We start from the raw sequence: 23,195 nt of genomic DNA on the forward strand, positions 1-23,195 counted from the left end.
AAGCTTGAGAAGCAATGCAGATAAATGGGCCATTGCCTCAGGATATTCCTGGCCCAGGAGCAGCTGCAAAATGTTAGGACAAAGGCAATGACAATGAGTACGGAGAGGGCCCAGAGCTGAGGCACGGGGTGAAGTCAGTCTCCCTAGACACCCTGAGCTGGGAGAACGCCAGGCACGGATGTGTCCAGAGACCACTGCTCCTGCTCTATGTCATGAGGCTCCCCTTTATCGTGTTTAGTTGATGATAAAGATGAAGACATGGCTGAGAGAAATAAGGCACGGTTCAAAGGCAACTAGACTGAGTTTGAGATATAATTTTTAAATAGCTAGGTAAAAAGTGCATGGTAAACAATATTGATAATCATAACCGTAATTGTAATAATGGCTTCTTATACATCCTGCACACTACTTGTGGAAAAATCACTGTTATTTGGATTCTGGAAAGATTGAAGTAGCTGAGACACAGGGATGTGGTCATGAGTCAACACTTTCTAAAGATTCAGGGCACTCTGACATTTTGAGAATGACATGTTTGTTGTATGTTGTTTGTTCTCTTGTCAGTCTTTCCCTATAGAAACTAAGGTCAAGTTTGTTACTTTTTAAGCACTACTCAGCCTGTACTCAATAGGTGCACAAAACAATAGTAGGTGTTACGTACATTTACATAACAATGATGTAATTATGTGACAATTCCAAAACTAATAATAAGCCTTATGTTTTGTGAAAGCAAGTTTAAAGAAAAACATACACAGAAGGGAGTTTTCAGACATATGACTCAGAAACGTTTGAGATTTCTTTTTCAAAAGGGTTGCAGAAGGGAATGGTAACTCACTGTGAAGTCCTAGATAAATCTAAGTGTCCATTTCTCCCCTAAATATTCAGATGGGTCCAAATAAGGAATATAACGTTTAAATAAAATACTGGGATGCTAAAAAGGAAATGGTTTGTCAAGTTTGGGGAACGTGGGTGAGAAGATCATAGATGACAGATGAGTATAAGAATGGAGTTAACCATCTTTTAGTTTTCACCAAAGGTATTTTTTTCCTTGTGCAACATGAAAATTTTAGGAGGAATTAGAGATTTTTCCCTCACTGGTAAGAGGCAGACACTGAAGAGAGATCATGAAGACAAGAAGATTGTGGTTAATAGAACAGCAAACAAATGGGTAATAGGACAGAAACTGGATGATACTTGGTGAGATTGCTGGGATAATGAACTTCTGAGGATATCCTATTGTGAGCAGTTTGAAGACAGGGAGAGGAGTTCATGAGCTGCCTCTCATAGGGAGAGAGTTCCACTCTAAAACCAGAGAAAAGATTTTTCCCTACTCCCACTCAGACATTCTGGGGAAAAAAATGATTATTTAGAAAGTGAATGAAATTCAAACTATGTGCATTTCTCCAGGAATTTTCCTTCAAATGGAACTCAGCTTAGGCTACTATGTCCAGTCCACCTTTTTAATCCAAATTGAAATGCCAAACTCAAGACCAAGAAGCATCAGAAGCAATATTAGACAAACTGGTCAACAGGTGCCATTATTAAAACTATTTATATTTGCCAAAAAAAATCCATTTTTTTCACCTAGAAAAGCCGACTTCCCCCTCATTGGCTCCCTGCCCTCTCTTTACTTTTCCTCTTGCAAACATGCAAAATCCGTCTTCATCTTTTCCTCTTTCTCCTCTGGACGCCAAGGAAACCATTTTAGCTTTGTTTTCTTGTTTCAAGAAGGCAGCCAAAGGCCAGAGAATAGTGTGTTTTAATTCATTTTGAAAAACAAACTCACACAGATTGATTCTTCAGGTCCCCTGACTTGGACCTGGCACATTAAGAAGTCCAAACAACTCTGCATAGTTACATTAATCGTTTTCTTGTGCTGCAAAGTCACTGGATGCGGGTAGCAGTGAAACATTCCCAAGACAATCACTAAACATGCAGAATGCCAGCCAGAAGCATGAATCACTTTCAGGGGTCTTGCTGCAGGGAGGATGAGGTTGTATTTTGTGTGCATTGACAACTGTATAGGATAAGCCAGCTGTGTCCAAGGGAGCAAAGCACCCCCTATTCTTCTCAACCTAAAGGGGTTTCCTCCTCAAAGAAGTTGTTTTCAATCCCTAAACTTTGAGGCCAGATACAGCTCCAAGTGGCATTTATTGCTCCTTGGAGAATCAAAGCCAAGCCACCATGAGCATGAAAGCTGTCTGAACCCCTCCTTCCCTCCTCCCCAGCATGGAGAGAATAATTGCCATTTCACCCTACAAATCCAAAAGAGTCTCCGCCATCCCTGGATTTAAGCATGGACACAAGCCAAGCAAGCCTCAGATACCCAAGCCTGTTTGATTGTAGCTATGTTGGTGTATCTCGTGTACGAGATGGAAAAGTGCTTTTGTTGTTCTACCTGATCCAGTTGGGGGAGCAAGAATAGAGGGTGCCTGCCTAATGGCCCCTAGCCCATGTGCTTATACTGGGATCTGTCCCGAGGGATCTGCACCTGGTTGGCAGTCATTTTGTGGTGGACGTGGTAAATTGCGAGTGTTACCACGATGACGAGGCCCAAGATGAGCCCCAAAATCAGGGGCAAGGTTTCTTCCAGTTGCTCCCGTTCATCCACTGGGCATTTATGCTCTGCAATGGGAAAGAAGAAAAGCAGTGAGCTCTGGTCAAAATATTCTGAATCATAGGTTCTACAAAACAAAAAGGGAAATGGATGTAAAAAGATTTCTCAAGGAAGCTTTGGGACTATTTTTCAGAAATAGTTTTCCCTAACCAATCCCTAGGTTAACACTTAATATTCCTACATAATGTGTAATAAAAATACATCAATTAAATAGGACAGCATTTAATTATTGGATTCCTGGCAGATGTCAACAAAACATCCAGATAATTTATTTAAATGTTCAGAGTTTCACCATTAGACACAGTCATTGTCTTTTTTATTGTTGATTCATTTTTAACTTTTTATTAAAGTAATATGTACACATAACGCATTATATAAAAATATATGTTTCAAAAAGACTGAAAATACCAAGTGTTGGTGATGATGTGGAATGACTGGAACTTGTAACACCCTTGTTGAGAAATGTTATGACCACTCTGCAAAACTGTTCGATAATTTCTAATAAAGACAAACATACCCAGCATCCCATTCCTAGGCATTTACCCCAGGAAAATGAAAACATAGTCAACACAAAAAAGACTTGAACATAAATGTTCATAGCAACTTTATTCATAACAGCCTAAAACTGGAAACAACCAAAATGTCCATCAAAATGGAATGGATAAATTGTGGCATATATTCATATAATGGAACAGTAGTCAGTAATAAAAAGGAATGAACGAACTATGGCTACACATAACAAAATGGGTGCATCTCAGAAATATTATGCTGACAGAAAATTGCCAGACACAAAAGAGTGTATACATACTGTATGATTCCATTTATATGAAGTTCAACAGCAGGTAAAACTAACTCTGTGGTGACAGAAGTCAGAACGTGCTTCTATCTGGGGAAAGGAACACAAGGGAACTTTCACCTGTGGTGGAACTATTGTTGATCTTGATCTAGGTGATGTTTACATGGTTGCAAATATAGGTACAAAAGCATTAAACCATATATTTTAGATTTATCACTTTGTTATTTTTTATTGATACACACTATTCATACATATTTATGGGATACATGTGATATTTTGTTACGTGCATACACTGTAACGATCAAGTCAGGGAATTTAGGATATTCATCACCTTCAGAATTTATCATTTCTATGCGTAGAGAATGTTTCAAGTCCTCACTTCTGGCTATTTTGGAAATGTATAACACATGATTGTTAACTATAGTCACCCTACTCTGCTATTGAATATTAGAACTTATTCCTAGCTAACTATATATTTGTACTCATTAACCAACCTCTCTTTAGTCCACTCTCCCCAACATACACACACACACACACACACACACACACACACACACACACCCATATCCTTCCCAGCCTCTGGTATCTCTCTAACTCCCTGAGGTCAATCTATTGAGCTCCTACATGTGAGTGAATACATGCAATATTTGTCTTTCTGTATCTGGCTTATTTCACTTAATGCAATGTTCCAGTGCCATCCACATTGTTTCAAACGACACCATCTCACTCTTTTCAATGGCCGAATAGTATTCAGTTGTGTATATGCACCACATTTTCTTTATCCATTCATCTGTTGATGGACACCGGTTGATTCTATAACTTTGCTATTGTGAATAATGCTGGGATAAACATTAGGGGTGCATGTAATATACGTAAATTATGCTACAATTTTTAAGTAAGTGTAGAGCTTGATGAATGTTTGCAAATGAACATCTCATGTAACCAGCATCTAGATCAAGAACACAAATGTTAGCAGCACCTCAGTGTTGATTTATTTTTCACCCTCTTAAAATTCAAGAAAGCTTCATAGGGCTGAGTCTCCATTTTTTTACATAGAACCGCCATCAACAAAAAACTATTCTTGGGAGATCTTCTAATGGTCAAACAGTTTGTCAGGCTAACCAGAATTACATTCCTAGAACCCGAACAGGCTCATTTGCTTCTTGTGGGTAACTGGTGGCCTTTTAACCAAAATCAGGAGCCACAAGTGAAAAATAAACAAGCTTTACATGTCTCTTCATAAATACCAAGTTTTTTAAGTCCAGATGACCAAGTAAACATTTATTAAGTACCTACTGTATGCCAGTCTCCTCCAGAATCCCTATTGACATAGTGCCTTCTCTCACCTTGCCTGAGATCAGCAGAAAGGAAAAGGGATGAGCTTTCCTCTCTAATAATAACAACTAGTGGAGACTTACGTTCACATATACAGCCTTTGAAAGCTGTATACTTGACATTCCTAGTCCCTAAATTAACAATCAGTTCTAAGCACAAAGATTATCTGGTTAACAACCCTCTGAGGTACACAATATTATTATACTCATTTTACACATAAGGTAATCAAGTCATAACGATAAGTGGTTTGCCCAGGGGTAAATGAAGCCTGACCTGAACTCAAACAACTTAACACTATAGTTGGGGCAGCACCTAACAGACCTAAACCACTGGCATTAAAAGGCTGCAGAATCCCAAAGTGGAGCAGAAAGGAGGATTTGTCAGTTCGGTTTCCTGACTGCATGCTGGTTGCAGAGGTTCATCCAGCATCTGAAAATTCAATGAGCTGGATACTTATTACAAAGGGGAACAAGGAAGCTTTCCAGGGTGATGAATATGTTGATTTCTTGATTGTGGTGATGGCTTCACAGGTGTATTAGTAAGTCAATATTTATTAAATTACATGCTTAAATGCGTACAATAATTATACCTATATATGACTGTTTTATATGTGTATATATATATAAAACATATACATATGTGTGTCTGTATATAGACACATATACATATGTGTGTATGTATATAGTCACATATATAGACACATATACATATGTGTGTCTGTATATAGATGTGTGTCTGTATATACATACACATATGTATATGTGTCTATATACAGACACACATATGTATATGTGTCTATATACAGACACACATATGTATATGTGTCTATATAATACACATGTATATAATAGAAAAAGAAATTCTTCTAGAAATAGCTTTTTTAAAAGATAGTTTGGCAAATGGTAGAGAAATGTTAAGGACTTATTAGGACTAAACTGAGCCTTTCTTCTTATTACAACCAAAAGGTTGAAAAAGGATTTTCAGGGAACTTTTTCCCCCACTATTTGATTCCATTCTAATGAGTCCCAACACTTTGAGGGTCAGCCTGGAGCAATACATCCATTGCTCCAAGGACAAGACCTGAGATGACACAGTGTATCAGAAAGAGTGGAAGGCCTAGAACTTCATGATGCCAGCATGGCAGTCTTCTTCTCCAATATGATACCATATTGCCTCTTTGAAGAGAACAATGAATAGAAATGGGATCATGTGGGGTAGGAATTTTGTTAACAACAAAGGTTATTTTTTTTCCTCACAATAACACTCTGTTGCCCATGTAATGTTAACAGATTGCAGGGTTTGATTGGTTTGCAGGTGCTAGTGGCAACCTCATACAATTTTTTTCTTATTTAATACAATACATTGAATAGAAACAAAGAATTTTTAAAAATTTTAAAATATTAAGTAATACCCTGACTTCAAATTATTTAGTCAGGCTAAGTCTGTGTTAAATGGTAAAAACAAAAAATAAATTATCTCACAAAAAGTAGCAAAGACCTCAGGACCTTCAGACTCTCATCTGTGCACCATTCCAGGCTGCTACTTGAGTAGGCCCCAGGCATCTTTACAAGGTTGCCCTTGTGGCTCTAGCCTCTGCCTCTTCGCTTCTTAACTCTCCCCTGCAGAGCAATTTCATAGTTACCCAGACTGTCAGACCATGGTTTTAGCTCACTTCTTCCTGCTTACACTCTAGTTACCCAGGCAAACAATCAGCCAGGAGCCCGAAATACAACATCTACCTCCCTAGGCAGAATGAGAGAGGCAATGGAGAAAGAGTTGTGTCTGGGTGCAAGAGCTTATGTAGTAAAACCACTGGAGAACATGGACAGGTGGTGTTCGGTGTGGCCCCAGCTACAAGTATTCAGGACAGGGAGGGTGGGGGGTTAAGAAAGTTTCAGGAGGAAGGGAGGTTGGAGTTGGCTTGGGAAGAATCTGGGGATGGGGCACTAAACGACCTTGACCAATTTGTAAAGTCGCGTTTTCTCTTTTCCCTTGGTTTATACCATAACAATGAATAAATAGATATATAGTTAGATATAGCTGTAGAAATAGAGGTATACATGAACTTCTGGTGGTCTCCATAGATGCAGCTCATCACATCAAGAGGGAGTAGATGTAATGAAACATTGTGAGGGAAAGAGATGATAGTGGGCTCAGATCCCAGATCTTCCACTGTCCAATCCTGGGTGAATCTCTTAATCTACTAAGCTTCAGTTTCCTGTAAAATTGAGATGACACCTACTTTACAGGGTTGCTGTGAGTATCAAGCATCATACTACAGAAGGCCAAACATAGTGCCTGGCACAGAATAGCTTTTCTGTCATTGTTCACTATAAAGATAGAAGTCTTATACATTTAAGTCTTCTATGTACTTCTTTTAAGTATGGGAGTCTTTGGAGCTCAAGTACCAAAAGTATTATTTCTAAATCGATAATAAAAAGAATGTCTCACATCTCATTCTTTAAGAAAAATAGAGGAAAAAATGATATAGTATAGTAAAGAAGGAGAAAGAAAAAATATGCTTAGAATACTATCATGATTTATTTCTCAGACAATTATCTTTTGTTGCTTTAGGAAAAAAAATAGAATTAATCACACCACAGGAAAGGGCAATATAAAGAGGATATCAACTATGAAGATGTCAAAAAGTATCATAGCTAATACCAAATCCCACACTTACCAACCTCTAATCAGTAAGTGGTCAAATAAAAAAGAATTTCTGAGCACACTCTCTTAGCCACTGTTTCAAAATCCACAAAGCTCTGAAAACCAAAAGTACTTTGTAATCACTTGTTTGGCAGCAAAACCTGACTTAGCCTAATGTGAGGCTGCTTGTAGTTTTCAGTCATCCTACTTAGTATGATGTTTCACATGTTTCACCGCAAGAAACAGAGATATTAATATGTTTGATTGCGTGGGGCTGCCCTGACTCTTCCATGGTCTTATGTAATATATAAACTGTGCACTGTATAGTCTTCCTAAAGTCTAAAATATTCTGAATTCTGAAAACCATCTAGCACCAAGGTTTTGTTTGTTTGTTTGTTTTTTGTTTTTTTTTAGTTTGATGTGGGTTTTAGATGAGGGATTATGAACCCATAAAAGCAGGACATGCTTTTCTCTTTCAGGCTTAAGTCAGTGCTTTTAATCTCTGCCTATGACCTATGGGACAAAACAAACAAACAAACAGCATTTTACATGGCAGCTTAGAGCATATGTACACGCAGAGACCTAAAGCAGAAGTTTGACAAACAATAGTTATCCTTGCTTTATGCATCTAATAATTTATGCTGTATTCTATTCTGTTTCATTTAAAACAATGCTGCTCATGACCTACTAAGAAAAGGTTGTAGTCTTTTTTGTGCAAGTATAATAAAACTAAGGACCCCTTCTCAGAATAATGTTTATGAATGCATAAAAAATAAAATACATGCAATTACAAGTGAAAGTGAAATTCAGCCATCGAATATTTTTAAAAGAATTTCAGATACAGTGATATATGTACTTCCTTATTGGAACACATATACGTTGGCTATGGTTATAAAGCAGTGAGAAGCATAAATGTTACTTTGCAAGATCTGCACAAACTAATATGAGATGAAAATACCTATGATTTCTATTGGTGACAGTCGCAGGTACTGCTAATACTACTGTGGTCTGTCACCTTCATTTATAAACAAAGAAAATGCTAAATATTAATCAGAAGTTAGTGAAAATGAAGATACAAATTTTTTTCTCTGAATTCTATCTATAAACTATATATACCCCAGGGTTAAAATCTTGTATTGTAAACTGATAATGCAACCCACAGATTACAAAATAAGAAAGGCCTCTGATTTCTGCCAGGGAGAAGAGCATCTGTTGGCTTAGCCCGGACCACATCTGGCTTCAGATCTCCCTGAACCCCTGACTCCCTGTCCACCTCCACGGGTCTTAGGGTCCCTCATGCCTCTGCTCTTGGTGGACTCAGGGCTCTAGAGTACACACAACAGGGGCCCAGGGTAAGTGGCCTGTGGCTGGAAGAGACAAAAACCATCCTCATCACTGGAAAGAACCAGATGAAGACAAAACAAACAATAAATGCATAATCTGTTGCCAGCTGCCAGTTGCCAACAAGGGTCTCCTCAACCCTTAACCCAAGTGTGCCCACTAAAATCATAATTTATCTTAGGTGCTGGTTGCTAGATATGTGTTTTATTTCATGACAGCATTTTAAAATTATATTGACTCCCTGGGGTAAACTACAAGAGCACTTCATTGCACCCCCAATGGACGGCACTGGGATAGGCAATGGAAGCAGAGAGCTTGCCTCTGCTTCCTCAAGCTCCCTTAGCACCATGGACTGAAACTGTTCGAAGAGGAGGGCATGCTTTTTGCTGGCTGTGCTTCTCCTGTTGTTTGGCAGGGCAAGATAGAGAAAGGGTTTGACGCTCTTTCCATATGTTCCCTGTGCTGGCTCTGGACTCCTATAACATCAGCAAAATGTATTTTGTATACTGAGAAGCTGTTAAGATGAGTGGGCTTTGGAGACCTTTGACTGCAGACAAGCTGATACCCTCATCAAGATGTAAGCATTCGCTAGGCACGGTGGCATCACCACCCAGCTACTTGGGAGGCTGAAGTGGGAGGGTTGCTTATGCCCAGGAGTTCAAGGCCAGCCTTGACTCCCATCTCAAAAAAAAAAAAAAAAGATTTAAGTATTAGAAAAGAAAAAAATAACAAGAGCAAGTGTTGTCTGATGCCACTGTATGCCAGGAACATGACATGCATTGTATACACCCTATCCCACTAGACTGAAAGTTTCAGCGAGGCAGAAAAAGTTCTTATATCCCAGTACCTAGGTGTAGTGAGTGGACACAGACACTGTCCATTCTTCTTTCAGCATTCACCAGTCCCATATATCTCAACAGGTTTTGACTCCAAAGTAGGTCAGAAGTCCCAGGGAATTAATGCTTCCACAACAACCATCAGTGATAGATGGCATTTGGTGGGTAAACACTGGGTTGCTCACCCTCAGATGAGATAATTCTGAGGCATATCCTATGCTCTCTACAGAGGACAGTATCCGAAGCACAGAATTCTATGACTGGCTAACTCCATGGCCGAAGGCTGGGGCTCCATCTTGGAGTCCTCAACACAGTTCTCAGCTATGTTCGTAACAGATTATTTCCCTTTGGCTGCTTACTCAGGAGGCCTTGAGGACCAACTATCTAGGGTGGCATGTTTCTTGACTGGGAAGTGCCAGGTAAATCACAGGTCTACAAAACTCTCTGGATCAGCAAACGCTTCATGCATCTGTGACATGACAGCTTGCCACAGGATGCTCTACTGGGGGGCTGGTATATAGAGAAATGTAAGCCATGTTCATTTCCACTAACACTAAAGTTCCCGCAGATCTGGGTAAAATACATATTAAGTGGCGTCTCCCAATCATGATGCTAGGAATAATAATAAAAAGCTCATGAATTTGGGGTACCCAACAAACTCTCTAAATGCCTCTCACACTCACATGTTGATTATAGCTACTCAGCAGGAGCAGCTGTGGCCCTGAGATACTAAGGACAAAAGCTCTGACACCCAAAGACAGGTTCTAGAAGGGAAGCCTTCACCAAGTCACTTCACCTCCCTGTATCTCAGCTGCTCCATTGTAAATGGGGATCTCAGCATCTTTCTGCAGTTCTGTTTTATTTCTTTTTGTTTTGTTTTGTTTTGTTTTGTTTGCCCCTTGAGAGAGAATTAAAAAGGGACGAATCTCTATGTGATGTATTTTAAATGCCTGATAGACCTGAATCCTGAATAAAGGGAAATAGAGGTAGCCTTCCTATTCTATTCTGTTTTTTCTGACATAATACATAAAAGTTTCCTTTTACTCAAAGTATTAGAATACTCAGGCTGGTTGTTCCCTCCCAGCAACACATACCCCTTCCCATCTTAGCCAGAAATCACATGAGGCTCTCAAAGGGAGTTGCAGGCCTTTGAATGAGGCCCTCAAGAATTAATTGTGGAAGAACAAGGTAATCAACCCCAAATGAGAAACAAAGTGCCTCAGATTGCAGGGGTGATAGCTTCTATTGCAGAGGTGATAGTTGCTGCACAAACTGTATTTGGTAAATAAATGAGCCAAAGATGGCCTCTGTGTATTGGACTCTAGGTGGTTTATTTCTTCACTGAAGGCTGAGACTGTTAGCTCAAAACCTGTTGGCGCCAAACTCCCAAATCTTTACACATCCAATTATTTTTAAAATAGCTTAAACAAAAAAATTTGCAGCTGTATAGAGCCTGCCTGCTTTGCATACTCCTTGAAACCTCATGCAACAGCTGTTACCCATTGATAAGACACAGCCTTGGAGTTCTAAGGCTCCAAGGCACTGCTGCCTGTAGAAGCTCTGGGACCCATGGACTCCCTGCTGTACTGCTGAGCAGATGTCACCTGGACACATAAACCCCTCTGCAAAGCCCCTCTGCTTTGGGTATTCCCTTGTCCTCTTCCTTTTCTGGATGGTGGTCCCATAAGCCTCCCTCTGGACAGTTTCCTGCTGTGAGGGGCTTCCCTTCTCATAAGTCCCTGTCCAAGTGTCACTCAATGAAGCTTATTGTGCCTTTAATTCTTCAAACTCTCTATAGTGCTCCGCAAGCCAGCAGTGTCACCTGAGACCTTGCTAGCAACAGAGCTTCTAGGGGCCCACTCCCAGACCTAAGTGAACCCAAGTCTGTGTGCTAACAATATCACCACAGTCATTGCACATTGCAGCTGAAGTTTCATGAGCACACTGCTGGGCTAAGAGACTTTTGTTTGGGGATCAGTGTAGTAGCCAAGTACAATGCACTAAAGGGACTCCTGTGATAAAGATGTCAACCTCCATTTGGGCTGCTCTCAGCCCTTGTGAGTGTCCACTTACCGACATCGTGGACCCTTTCTTGATTTTCTCATAAGGCCTATTCAGTAGACAGGTGTGAAGAGTGCCAGGTATGACCACCTTACGCAGGGAATAGACTCTTCACAGGAAACCATTATGCTGAGCTGGACAATGGCCACGGTCCAAACACACGAACACACAAACACACACACACACACGAACGCACAGACACACCCCTGCAGTGAGTGTGCAGATATATGACATGCTATTCCCTCCCCATGCAAGCATACTCCACTCACACGCACACACTAAAAGCCCCTTGAGCTTCTATTCTGGGGATAAAGACCCAGTGCTAGATCCTGAAAAGGCACCCAAAAGGAATCTTTAAAATTCCACCAAATCGAAAATAATGATCTCTTACAAAACACAGTCGGGGCAGGTGCTGAGAGGAACAGATGGGAGGAGCCAGGAACAAAAAACCGCAGCCACACAAAGGCACACTGATCCAGTGAGTGATTCTGAATGAGGCTTGCCACCTCCCAGGAATGTCAAGGCATAAGCCCAGGGACACCATACAGGAGAGAACATCCTAATTATTAGCCATAAAAGCCTGGAGTGAGACAAGTGCCATTTGCTTGTGACTTCTCTATTTGCATTTAGGAGGTTATATGTAGTTACAAACTCTCTATGTCTACCCAGCAGCCTTCCCTATCTAGGACCTTGAAGTGGATCAAAATTGGTTTTAAAACAAAAGATACCATTTACTCCATGCAATGAATTGTACTGATTTTTAGGAAAGTAGCTCTGCTCGTTATTCAGTACTTATTTATTCTTACTTTATACACAATTCTAAAAATCTATGAGGTTTGATTTCTCAGGCCATAGGCAACTATAAACAACGACTTAAAAATAACACAGAATGGTAAGGAGCTAGGAGAAGCAGCAATTATAGCACCAGTGGTAACAGGAAGTAAAGAAGTGCCTAGTAACAGCTAATCAGCAAAAACTAGAAAGTCATTATACACTATTAAGAGTACCCATATAAACTGAAAAGCATTTATGGCAGGGTCCTGGGTACTAGGAACTAACATTACATAGACCAATTATTTTCATAATAAATTCCTTGTCATCAGTAATCATAATAAGTCAAATTATACTTGATTATGCTTAATATTTTCAGTTTAAGAAAAACACTGACTGTTACGTTTTATAAATACTTCCATAAACAAAAAGATCTTTAAAAGCTGTTAAGGTCTTGACACAGTTTAGTAGCTTCAATTTTGTGGAAAATACGTTAACATGGGATAGCCTACCCTTCCACCTGAACAGGTAAGTGTGACACTGCTTTACTGAATATATGACATTCTGATTTGCATGACATGGCAGCATTTGGAAATCTCTACTAATTAAATCCACACCATAAAAATATAAATTCAGCCAAAGTTAACTGGACATCTGCAATATGCCAAGCACTGTATTAGGTGCTAATAATATAAACGTGAATAAGAAATGGGCCCTTTTCTTAAAGTCGATTTATCTTGAGACTTCTCAAATGCCTTCTCAATAATCAAGGTGGAAGGTGGTGCATTCTATTCCATAATAGGTTGAGTGGGAGCTGCATTTTATGAAAGCTAGATACTTTAGAAAATAATCATAGATGACAAAGGTGGAGATTCTCTAATATCCTGAATGCTGGAATTGTTGTATTCACCTGGAGGTCTCCAACCTCCAAATGTGCATAAACAAAGCAATCACAATTTTTTTCTGATTTTTTTCCATGTAGAATAAACAGAATATAAATTTTAATAACCTCCTTTGTGAGGGAGAGAGAATAAATGATATGAATTCACTTATCCCACACTTGCCTAACGTAAATTGTTGCTTGACTTGAACGAATTGCAGAAATTTTGACTCCCCTTGTGCCCTACCTCTGCAAGGGTGCTGAGAATGAAAGAATGTGGTTGACCTGAGCCTGCCACAGCACAGCTGGGTCCCCTTTCAGAGGCTAAACAGACCGAGAGACAGCCTTGCTCCACACTCTCAGCAGAAGCAGCTGGTGTTAAATGGCTCAGCCTTCAGGGACCCTTCCCTCCCTGGAGCTTAAGGACATCCTCCTCACGAAGGTGCTCGGTGGAAAGACTTGGTGAGTCCATGATCAGTGCATACACACCCACCCCCACTGCCTTCTGGATGCACAGAAACTTGGACTCACAGCAGCAGAACCTTCAGCTAGAAGTATCCAAGAGAACAAGAAGAAACTGAGACCCAGAAAGGCAAAGGCCCTTCCCCCATCCGTAGCTCTCTAGATTAACTAACTTCTTAAAGATTTTAGCTGCTTTCTCCTTGGGAAGTTTGCATCAAAATTACAGTTTTTTTCCATAGTGACTTTTTAAATCTTTCTCCCTGTGAAGGTTCATCTTTTGGCAAAGGATAAAAGATGGGGAGAGAGGGAAAGATGAAATATAAGAAGGGAGGGAAGAAGGTAAAGCAAAGAAGAAGGAGGAAACAAAGGGAGATAAAGAAAGGACTAAAGTGAAGGAAGACGGGAGGAGGTTGACAGGGAGAGAGAAAGAACTACTGAGAAAAGTTCATACATTCAGCTTACTGCTTTTTTAGTCTTTGAAAATTATTAAAGAGGCAGGCAGTGTCATTTCAACCTAGAGGAAATCCAAGTGGTAACATCCTGGGGCCCTGGTAAGTCCCTCTCCCATCCTTCCTGAAATAAACTAGGTCTTCTTCCCCTCCATGCCCCGCAAACTTACCTTCACTGAAGACAAAATCTGAGATAATGTCAAAAGGTTGGATGTGGACCGCAGACAGGATCATGGTGACCGTCTTCTGCGGATCACTAGAGGCCAGTGAAATCGTTTGTTGAGCTTGACACTCATAGGACTTCCCAGCGGGGGTGACCAAGGCAGAGAGGTGGTGCGAGTTGGCTGTGTGCTTCCCAGCTACAGCAAGAGCCCAAAGCAATAGTTAGGCTCCTCTTGCTGGCAGAACCCTCATTGTTCCTAACCTAATGTGCCAGAGAGGTGGCTATTGCCTCTCAGTTCCAGACACCACACCCCTCCTGTACTCTGTTCCCTTGCCAGGGCTAGGGCTCTACAAATGGCATCAAGCGGTGATGAAGGACAAACACACCCATTCTCTTGAGAGCCAGGGCTCTTTCAATGTTAATTTGGAATTCCTTTTTTTGAAGAGGAGAGTGATAGCTAAAAACCCAACCCTTGTTACCGCATAAAACCTAGGCTGGGCATGGTGGATCCTGCCTGTAATCCCAGAACTTTCAGAGGTCAAGGTGGGAGGATCATTTGAGCCCAAGATTTCTAGACCAGCTGGAGCAACATAGTGAGACCCTGTCTCTACAAATACACACACACACACACACACACACATTACAAAATTAGTCTGGCATGGTGACACATGCCTGTAGTCCCAGCTACTGGGGAAACTGGGGTGGGAGAATCTCCTGAGCCCAGTAGCTCACTCCAGGCTGCAGTGATCTATGGTGGTGCCACTGCACTCCACCCTGGTGGACAGAGTGAGACCTCACTTCAAAAAAGAAAAAAAAATCCCTAATAATGAAGATTCCAAAGACACAGAAGAAAGAGTGACTTGGTTTTCCACATTTCACACGGGTCTGGCAAAGAATAAAACATCTTCCTCAACAAAGCCGGACACATTGCTGGTGCTCTGGATGCTTGTCCTTACACACATAATCCCCTCTGAAGGTCTGCCTCCCATTGCTCCTTTTCTGACCTAAGTTTGATTTTTCCTTTTTCCTTTTTGGTCTAAATTAACTGGGGGACATCTTGCATCTAAACTTTGATGAAAAAGAAAAAAATCCTTTTACTGTGATGACAAAAAGGGGTGAAAAGGGAAAGATGACACATGTATTTTTATATATTCAATAAAGATCCTTTCCCGACTCAGGTGGCTGGGTGATGAAAGGCCTCATTGTGAGTGAAATAGACAACTTATAAAGAATAAAATAAATTTAAATGTGGTCTTTTAAATCCTGTCTGCAGATAGGAATATTGTTATTTGGGGGATGAACGCTCTTTTTGCCGAGGAGGATCTGGGTGAGTTGTCGGAGGGATGGGCCAGAAACGCTGATAAATTATTCATGGTGCAGAATCCACTCTCAGGTGGCTGCAGTCGATGACTGAATATCCAGTGCGAGCCATGCTGCCATGCGCAAAAAGACACTGAAGGCCATCACATCCTGACCGAAAAGGAAAGTCGCACTACCCCTTTGCAGTTTTAGCGCATAAGAAACAAAACCAGGGTGCGGAAGAAAATTCAAACGCAGCTTTGCCCTTCTCCGTGGTCCTTCAAAGGCCAAATCATAAGAGGTCGTTTTGAAGCACAAGAGAAAGACAGGGCTTCAAGGGACTTCTCATCTAGGATCAGGCCACGGGTGACGTTTGGGTCCCCACGCCTGCGGCTCCTGGAGGATCTACAAGGCCTGAGACCCAGAAGACTCATGGGCGCTCCAGCCTCTTCAGCCCTAAAGAGCAAGCCGAGGAAGACTTGGTCTGGGACCTCAAAGCCTGGAACGGTTTCCAAAACCCTGAGGAATTCTGTCTCCAAGCCTGCTCTGCGAGTTCCCAGGGTCCCTCCCCAGCCATGCCAGCCTCTACTCACCACTGACTGCGTCTTTGAAGTGGGTTTTCTCGGAGGAGTCGTAGACAAACTGCACTTTGCTCAGCCTCCAAGTCGCCTCAGGTCCCCTGGACATGTTGTGGCTTTCCTGTTGAGCCGGGGAGGCGCGCGTCAATCGCCCCCGCAGCGTCTGGGTTCTTAAACCTAGGGGCCGCCACTTCCCACACCCACGCGGAGCCTGCCGCCCCTCTACCCGCTGGGCTCGGAGTTACCTTTACAAAGAGCATTTTGAGTGCGTACGCGCGATCCACCCAGAACACTTGCAGCTCCGACTCGCTGTGGCCACAGCGGCCCTTCACCTCAGCTCCCCGGGTCAATGCGATATCGGCCTGTTCTGTGATCAGCTGGGAACACAGACGCCCCGCGCCCCCTCAGCTCGCCCGGCCCCGGGGCGGGGGCTGTAAAGGGCGGCGCGTCCAAACTCTGGGTTGCACGCTTGGGCGCTCCTTTGCGCGCGCGCATCCCAGGTTCCGGGAACATGCGGTTAGATGCTCTACGTGCAGCCCGGGCCCATAGGGAAGCGGAGAGAAGGGGGTTTACTTTCAAAGCAGGCAGGGGAGCAGAAGGCATTACAAGCTGGAATCCCCATGCAGCATTCGGGAGCAGCCTGCCGGGGTGTGGGAAAGAAGGCAGGCAACCCACGTCTTCGAAGGGCCTCGAGAAAGGGTGCCCTTCGCCCTGGAGCCCTAGGAGCAAGCTGAGGGGGGAAATATTCCTTACATCTACATAATTGCTGGCCCACACATCATAAGGTACAATAAATTTGGCTGCAAACTCTGCCATGAGACACGTCGTCCCATTTTCCCGCACCACAAATATATCTTTTTCAGGGTTAGTGGAAAGGCCTGAGAGATTTTCCACTTCTTGTTCTGCCATGATTTGAGCCATTGTATCTGCGGAACAAACAGAACAATTCCATCAGTTCAGGGCTCAGGGATCCCACGCGTCTCGGGCGCTAGGGTGGGGAGACAGTGGTCTGCAGGCTTTTGGAGTGACAAAGTTCTCTGCCAGCAGCTGTGCGCTCTACGAGCTGTTTCTCTAGCCTGGGTCTAACAAGCCTCATTCCTTCGCTGTTAATTTATAATGAAAATACAATTAAAAAATTAAAAATCCTGACTTTGTTTGTAATATAGCTGGCTGTTTTCTACATCTTGGGATTTTAAACTAAATATTTCTTGCCAATGCTCTGACCTCACGAAGCTGGCCTGTCTAGGCTCTGTCTGGAATATGCCACACAGGTGTATGGATCTCAGGGGAATTTCCTGCCACCGGCAAGGAATGCCCTCCCTCCTCCCCTAAAAGAGAAAAAAAACCGCAAAACATTAAGGGCCATATTTTTTATCTCAAGCTAACTGACTTTACTTTGCCGGCTCTGTTCTCTGTAAAGAGTGCCCGTCCTCACCCCCAGTCGCCAAATCGCCACTCACGGAGCAACATCAGGAGAACTCGAAGTCTGTCGACGCTGGGGACCGCTCTTCCTTGGAGATCCATACTCGCAGTGCCCCGAATGAGGCCAGCTGTGCTGCTGCAGAGGCCGCCAGAGAGGGAATCCCTCAAAGTCGCCGCTGGAGTGGGCCGGGTGAGCGAGGGGCGGGAGACAGAAAAGGAGGAGGGAGGGAGCGCGTATTCTGTGAGCGCTGGCTGGGACTCGGTGTCGAGTGCGGCACCGACAGCTGCTGTCAGAGCAAATCAGCTCACTGCAGAGGAAAGGACCCCGCGGCGAGGGAGCTGTCCACGGCTGCGAGTGCTGAAAGCAATCCGATTGTGTGGCAGGAGTGGCTGTGGCTTGGCTTGTGCGGAGGGCCAATGAGATTTGGGGGGACCTAAACTTCTCCCTGGGTCTGTTTCCTGTTCTGCAATTGCATCCGCAAGGATAAGTCTGTTCTGAGAAACTTAATACCACCCTCAGCCTTATTAAATCTCCTTACCAGGTACAGTTATTACGTGGTGTAGATACCTTATCAGTGGAGTACTGTCTTCTGAAAATGCATCTGGTTCCCGAAAGAAAACGGTGGAGCAAAAATTGTTGCTGATTCGGGGGAGGAGGGCTATGCAGGAATAGAGAAGGGAAAATGCTATGGCAACAGTTTCCTGAATCTGGAGACATCCCCTTCTCTCCCCTGCTCTCAATGAGCTCATGGGTTTAAAGTTGAATTGACGCCTCCTCAAACGAGGCCATCAGACAATGCAGTAGCTCCATGTGGGCTTATTTTCCTGTGAATTTTGCTCCCGGGAGCATGAGGACTCTGAACTCTGGGGTCACCTACCCTCCAGCATTATACTGTGACCACTCTGCCAAAAAGGGATGCAAGCAAATCAGAAGTTTTTGAGAGTTATCTAGTGTCTCCTAGGACAGAAATTTTAGAATTATGCCCTAAGTAATGTCACATAGTTATGTAAGAAAAACATACACTGATATTACTCTAAAGCCTCTAGTGGAACAGAAGAACAAATACTACTGGGCTAATTCCTGTATTTACATATTTGGCTTGCTTATTTTTTATTTTTGCTCTGTAAATCAGAAAACAGCTTTCAAAAATACACATGCAGTCCTCATCAATTGTAGTGATGTCCAAATATTTTACTCCTTAGAAGATATTTCATGATGCAAATAAATGTTGCATCAGTAATATAATGTTATAAAACAATGTCATATTAAAGGCAAAATTGCAAAGTATTTCACCTGCATTATCTAATTTGATTCTCCCCAATCTTAGAGGGTAGGCAAGGAAAAATATGAGTTACTGTGGTTGTACATACCCCAAAACTGAGGCTCAAATCAATTAAATGACCTTCCCAAATGTCACATGGTCAGTTAGAATTAAAATACAAAAATCACATGTTTTAACTCTGTGAAGATTAACTTCATTTCTCCTTATATAATAATTTTACTCCATATTTTGACTTCCATAAAAATCTTTATTCAATATCAAATAATAATCTGAAACCTGAAATCTCTATCATTAATTCACATTCTTGAAATTTATAGAATGCTGTTTTAAGTATAATCACATTCTGACATATCTGCCACAAAGTATCTATATAATGTTTTTGGCTTTCAAACATATTCCTATATCAATCATTAGATCACTAGCAATTCAAATTATAAAGTAATATTAAAATTGACACTATATTTTGACATCTTGACTTTTATGTTTTTAGTTCAGTATTTCATCCAAACATTTCTCAAGATCTTTACAAAGATGATTATATATAGAAGAAATGATGCAAATTTTACAAGAGAACTTAACAGAAATGATTGTATACAGAAGATTGATATAAGATCAGTTCTTATCAGTTGAAAGTGGAAGATATAACATTTGTATGTGTTACAATTTTTCATGTTAGCAATTATTAAACACTTATTTTCCTGTAGTACTGTAAAACTGGAAAACAATGAGACATGTAATAAAGTATTTATTCTCTCTCTCTCTCTCTCCCCAGTATTTCATGAAAACAGAAATGAGTAGGTTTCAGTCTAGGATTCACTACTTATTATTTTTGTGACCTTCCAAAGATTTTATTTGTTCTCATCTGAAAAATTGGGAAAATAACTCAGGGGATGGCTAGTTAGACCAAATGGGCCAACGAGTATAAAAGCATTCTAAACAAAGTACAAATAGATCCATAAACATTAACTGAATACTTACTACTTCTAGTATGCTTGATGCTTTGAAAACCAAAAGATATTTATCATTACACATGTAGGAGAGATACCTATAAAAGATTTTGACAATTTCTCTTGCAGTATGTTATTGAAGATATCTTCACTATCTAAGTTGTTAAAAGATCAACTGTATTAATTCATGATTATCTGCCTTAATAATAAAATATTAGATGAGTAGTAGCATTGGTCATTGATCTTAAAATGTTGTAGTTGATTTACAAATCAGGCGGTTGTTCCTTTGAAAATTATACCTGATATAAATGATCTCTTTGTTGACACTGGAGAGTGTACCCTAGAGTACTCAAATGAGTTGAAAGAACAAAAAGAAGCAATTTTAACCCTTTTTTCTGGGAAGATTATTTTCAAAGCATAATCAGTTTAATGACTTTTTTAATGTTTAATCTTAAACATGGCTAACAAATACCCATTAATTTATCATCTTATCCACTATGATACATTGCAATAGGAGTTCAGTCATTATACCTACAACTTTCACCTACATTAATTAAATATCGTTCTAATCATTCTGAAAAAAAGTCTTTGGTTCTCTAAAATAAGCAAAGAGGTGATCAAGGAGCAAAATTTGCCATTGAATTGCATTTTAATATATTAAAGATGTTCCCCAGAATTTGCTCTACTTTTCATTTCTCAAGTCTAAAAGATGGTAGGAGAAATTGACATAAATATGTACACCTGTGGGGGTGGTGACTGGGTCAATTTTTATTATTGCTGCTGGTGGTCAATAGAAACTGTTAGGGTGCAGTGTGACCTAAACACACTGGATTTAGGATCTCCTCTAGATCCTCTAGGTCCTTCAAAGGCTGTTTTTCAATTCATATGGATACTTACTGAATTAGCCTTTATGAATCTCATGCCATTGAGTGGTTGCTGTTTTATAAAAGTGCAAGAAGAAGCCCTTGCATAGAACTTTCAATTTGGATGAGAAGAATTTACATAAAGATTCCAGTTAGCCTGGCACAGTGCCTGCATAAATGTTCACGGGGAAAAAAAGTAAGACAGGCACCCAGGTGGGAGTGGTTGAAATTGATGAAAAAAGGCCTCTTGGAGAAGGTGAGTCTTGAAAGAAGTTGACAAACTGATGTAGGGTGGAAGGAAGGAGACAGATGGAAGAAATATCTATTGAATAGGGAATCAACGCAAAGATGTAACTCTTCATCCGTCCATATTTATCCATTTGCAATAAAAAACAAATTAGGCCCTAAATCAACAATGCCTTATGTACTATAGAACTCCTATTTTATTTCCTTATTTGATAGTTTACCCACATATGGCATATGCAAAAGAATGGCATATGCAAAATTTATTCTAAATAAAATTAAACTTTTCAAGTTGTTAGGGGCATCTTTATATACTTGGTTGTGCAAGCAATTGACTTGTATTTGTAGAATCAAGAAACAAAACTATGAAAATTAGTGAACAATACTAATAAGAAAAGCATATTTATAAGCTTCAAAAGGAAAAGGCTGGGCTTTGTTGCAGCTGAAATTTGGTTTATTGAGGTTTTAGTTCACTTTACAGTAAAGTGTAAAAATGTACTCCTTGCTCTGTTGTCCCCACAGCCACCAAGCCATCCCTCTGCAACCCACACACAGACAATGGAAGCACACCTGAATAACAGAAGCAGAAATAATTTAAACAAACAAGATGCACACAGCTGTTAAGCCAGACTTTCTACTCACCAAAACTTTTCTTGTGTTCAGCTTGTCGTAGAACAATTATTTCATTTAATCATTGCCTTCAAAGACCTTTGCAACCTTTCTAGGATCTAAACTCTTGTAGGATAGAAACTGAAAAATAAATGTATGCACAAGAATTATTTTTCAGTTTCTATCCCACAGGGGTTTAGATCCAGAGCAAAGAGTACAATGTGTGCATGAGCAATGTATGCACAAGAATATTTTGCGCATACATTGCTAAGCCCTAGAATATTTGGAAAGAATCAGTAAATTGAGTTTAGGCTCCAATGCACTCAGTCTGCATGCCCTTGGTATAATTTCCCTCATCCTAGTACTTCTTTGGTGTCTCCTGCATCTCCTCTAATGAAACAACAGTTATTTCTGCAATAAGGGTAACCAGTGGAGGAAACAAGCCACCAGAATAATGGCCTTTTTGTTGGCTATGTTCACATTGAGTCCTGAAAAAAATACCATTTATGAGTTCATTTAGAAGAATTGCCTTCAGCATGGGGCAATATAGAGAACTGCATCCTTATAGCAAACCCTAAAAAAGTAAATGGTGAGGGGCCAGGTAATGATTCCTTAAAATTTCAGTACAAAATAAATCATTTTTGTCTTTTGAATCCATGATTTGTTAACTGCTCTGGTCAGTCTTACATTTTTGTTCAGTGATACACAATTCACTCTGCTATCTCGGGAGTGAGGAAAACCTTGTTAACTTGTGGGCAGGGCACCTTTCTGTAAGGTTGAATTAAAACTCATTTGAGGATTTTTAAAAATCTTTAATGAGTCTGTTCTCCAAGAAATGACATCTGTCACAATAGGCCTAAGGTTAGACAAACTGTGTCTCATTTAACATATTTTGCTACCTGAATTCTGTGATAATGCAGTACCCTAAAAATCTCTGAGATGTCACAGGAGTCCATTGTTCCCTTGGTTATTTACTCATTTACTCTCTCTCTGTCTTTTTTTTTTTTTTTTTTTTGAGACTCACTCTGTCACCCAGGCTAGAGTGCAGTGGTGCAATCTTCACTCACTGCAACATCTGCCTCCTGGATTCAGGCTATTCTCCTGCCTCAGCCTCCTGAGTAGCTGGAACTACAGGCATGTGCCACCATGCCCGGCTAATTTTTTGTATTTTTAGTAGAGACGGGGTTTCACTATTTTGGCCAGGCTGGTCTTGAACTCCTGACCTCGTTATCCGCCTGCCTCAGCCTCCCAAAGTCCTGGGATTACAGGTGTAAGCCACCGTGACCGGCCAGTTACTCTTTTAATTGTCTATCTGAAGATACCTGCATATTAACTTGAAGATGTGTTTGGAACTAAGGAAAATTTATATTAATGGCCTTTGGGAAGGAGGGTGAGAGTGGAGCCCAGAGCCCACTGTCTCCTGTTGACTTTGCTTGCATTGTAGCTGGAGTCCTGGAATTCCCTGGGGTGCTCTGATGTAAGTTTAGGACTTTGTTTTCTCTCTCTCTCATTGTAAAAGCATATCAAGATGTTTTAGTAACAAGGTAGTGGGAAAGGGAGAGTGTATTGGAAAGGCGAATGGGATGGGAGTATAAGA

General features: G+C 41.0%; 1 protein-coding gene across 2 annotated transcripts; it reads right to left on the bottom strand.

The window, feature by feature from the left end:
- Positions 1–1,738: 1,738 nt before the first annotated feature.
- LAMP5 (lysosomal associated membrane protein family member 5) lies at positions 1,739–22,587 on the bottom strand. 2 transcript variants are annotated; one of them, XM_063633997.1, is made up of 6 exons: positions 17,692–22,586; positions 16,985–17,157; positions 16,477–16,608; positions 16,247–16,352; positions 14,362–14,550; positions 1,739–2,622 (listed from the first exon to the last, which is right to left on the bottom strand). In XM_063633997.1, exons 1-6 carry the CDS (start codon positions 17,753–17,755, stop codon positions 2,444–2,446), a joined length of 843 nt encoding a protein of 280 aa, XP_063490067.1. In that variant the 5' UTR covers positions 17,756–22,586; the 3' UTR covers positions 1,739–2,443. The 2 variants fall into 2 exon arrangements, with proteins under 2 accessions (XP_063490067.1, XP_063490068.1); XM_063633998.1 differs by lacking the exon at positions 16,477–16,608 and having other exon boundaries at positions 17,692–22,587.
- Between the last annotated feature and the right edge of the window lie 608 nt (positions 22,588–23,195).

The sequence above is a fragment of the Symphalangus syndactylus genome, chromosome 24, assembly GCF_028878055.3.
Source record: "Symphalangus syndactylus isolate Jambi chromosome 24, NHGRI_mSymSyn1-v2.1_pri, whole genome shotgun sequence".
Lineage (NCBI taxonomy): Eukaryota > Metazoa > Chordata > Mammalia > Primates > Hylobatidae > Symphalangus > Symphalangus syndactylus.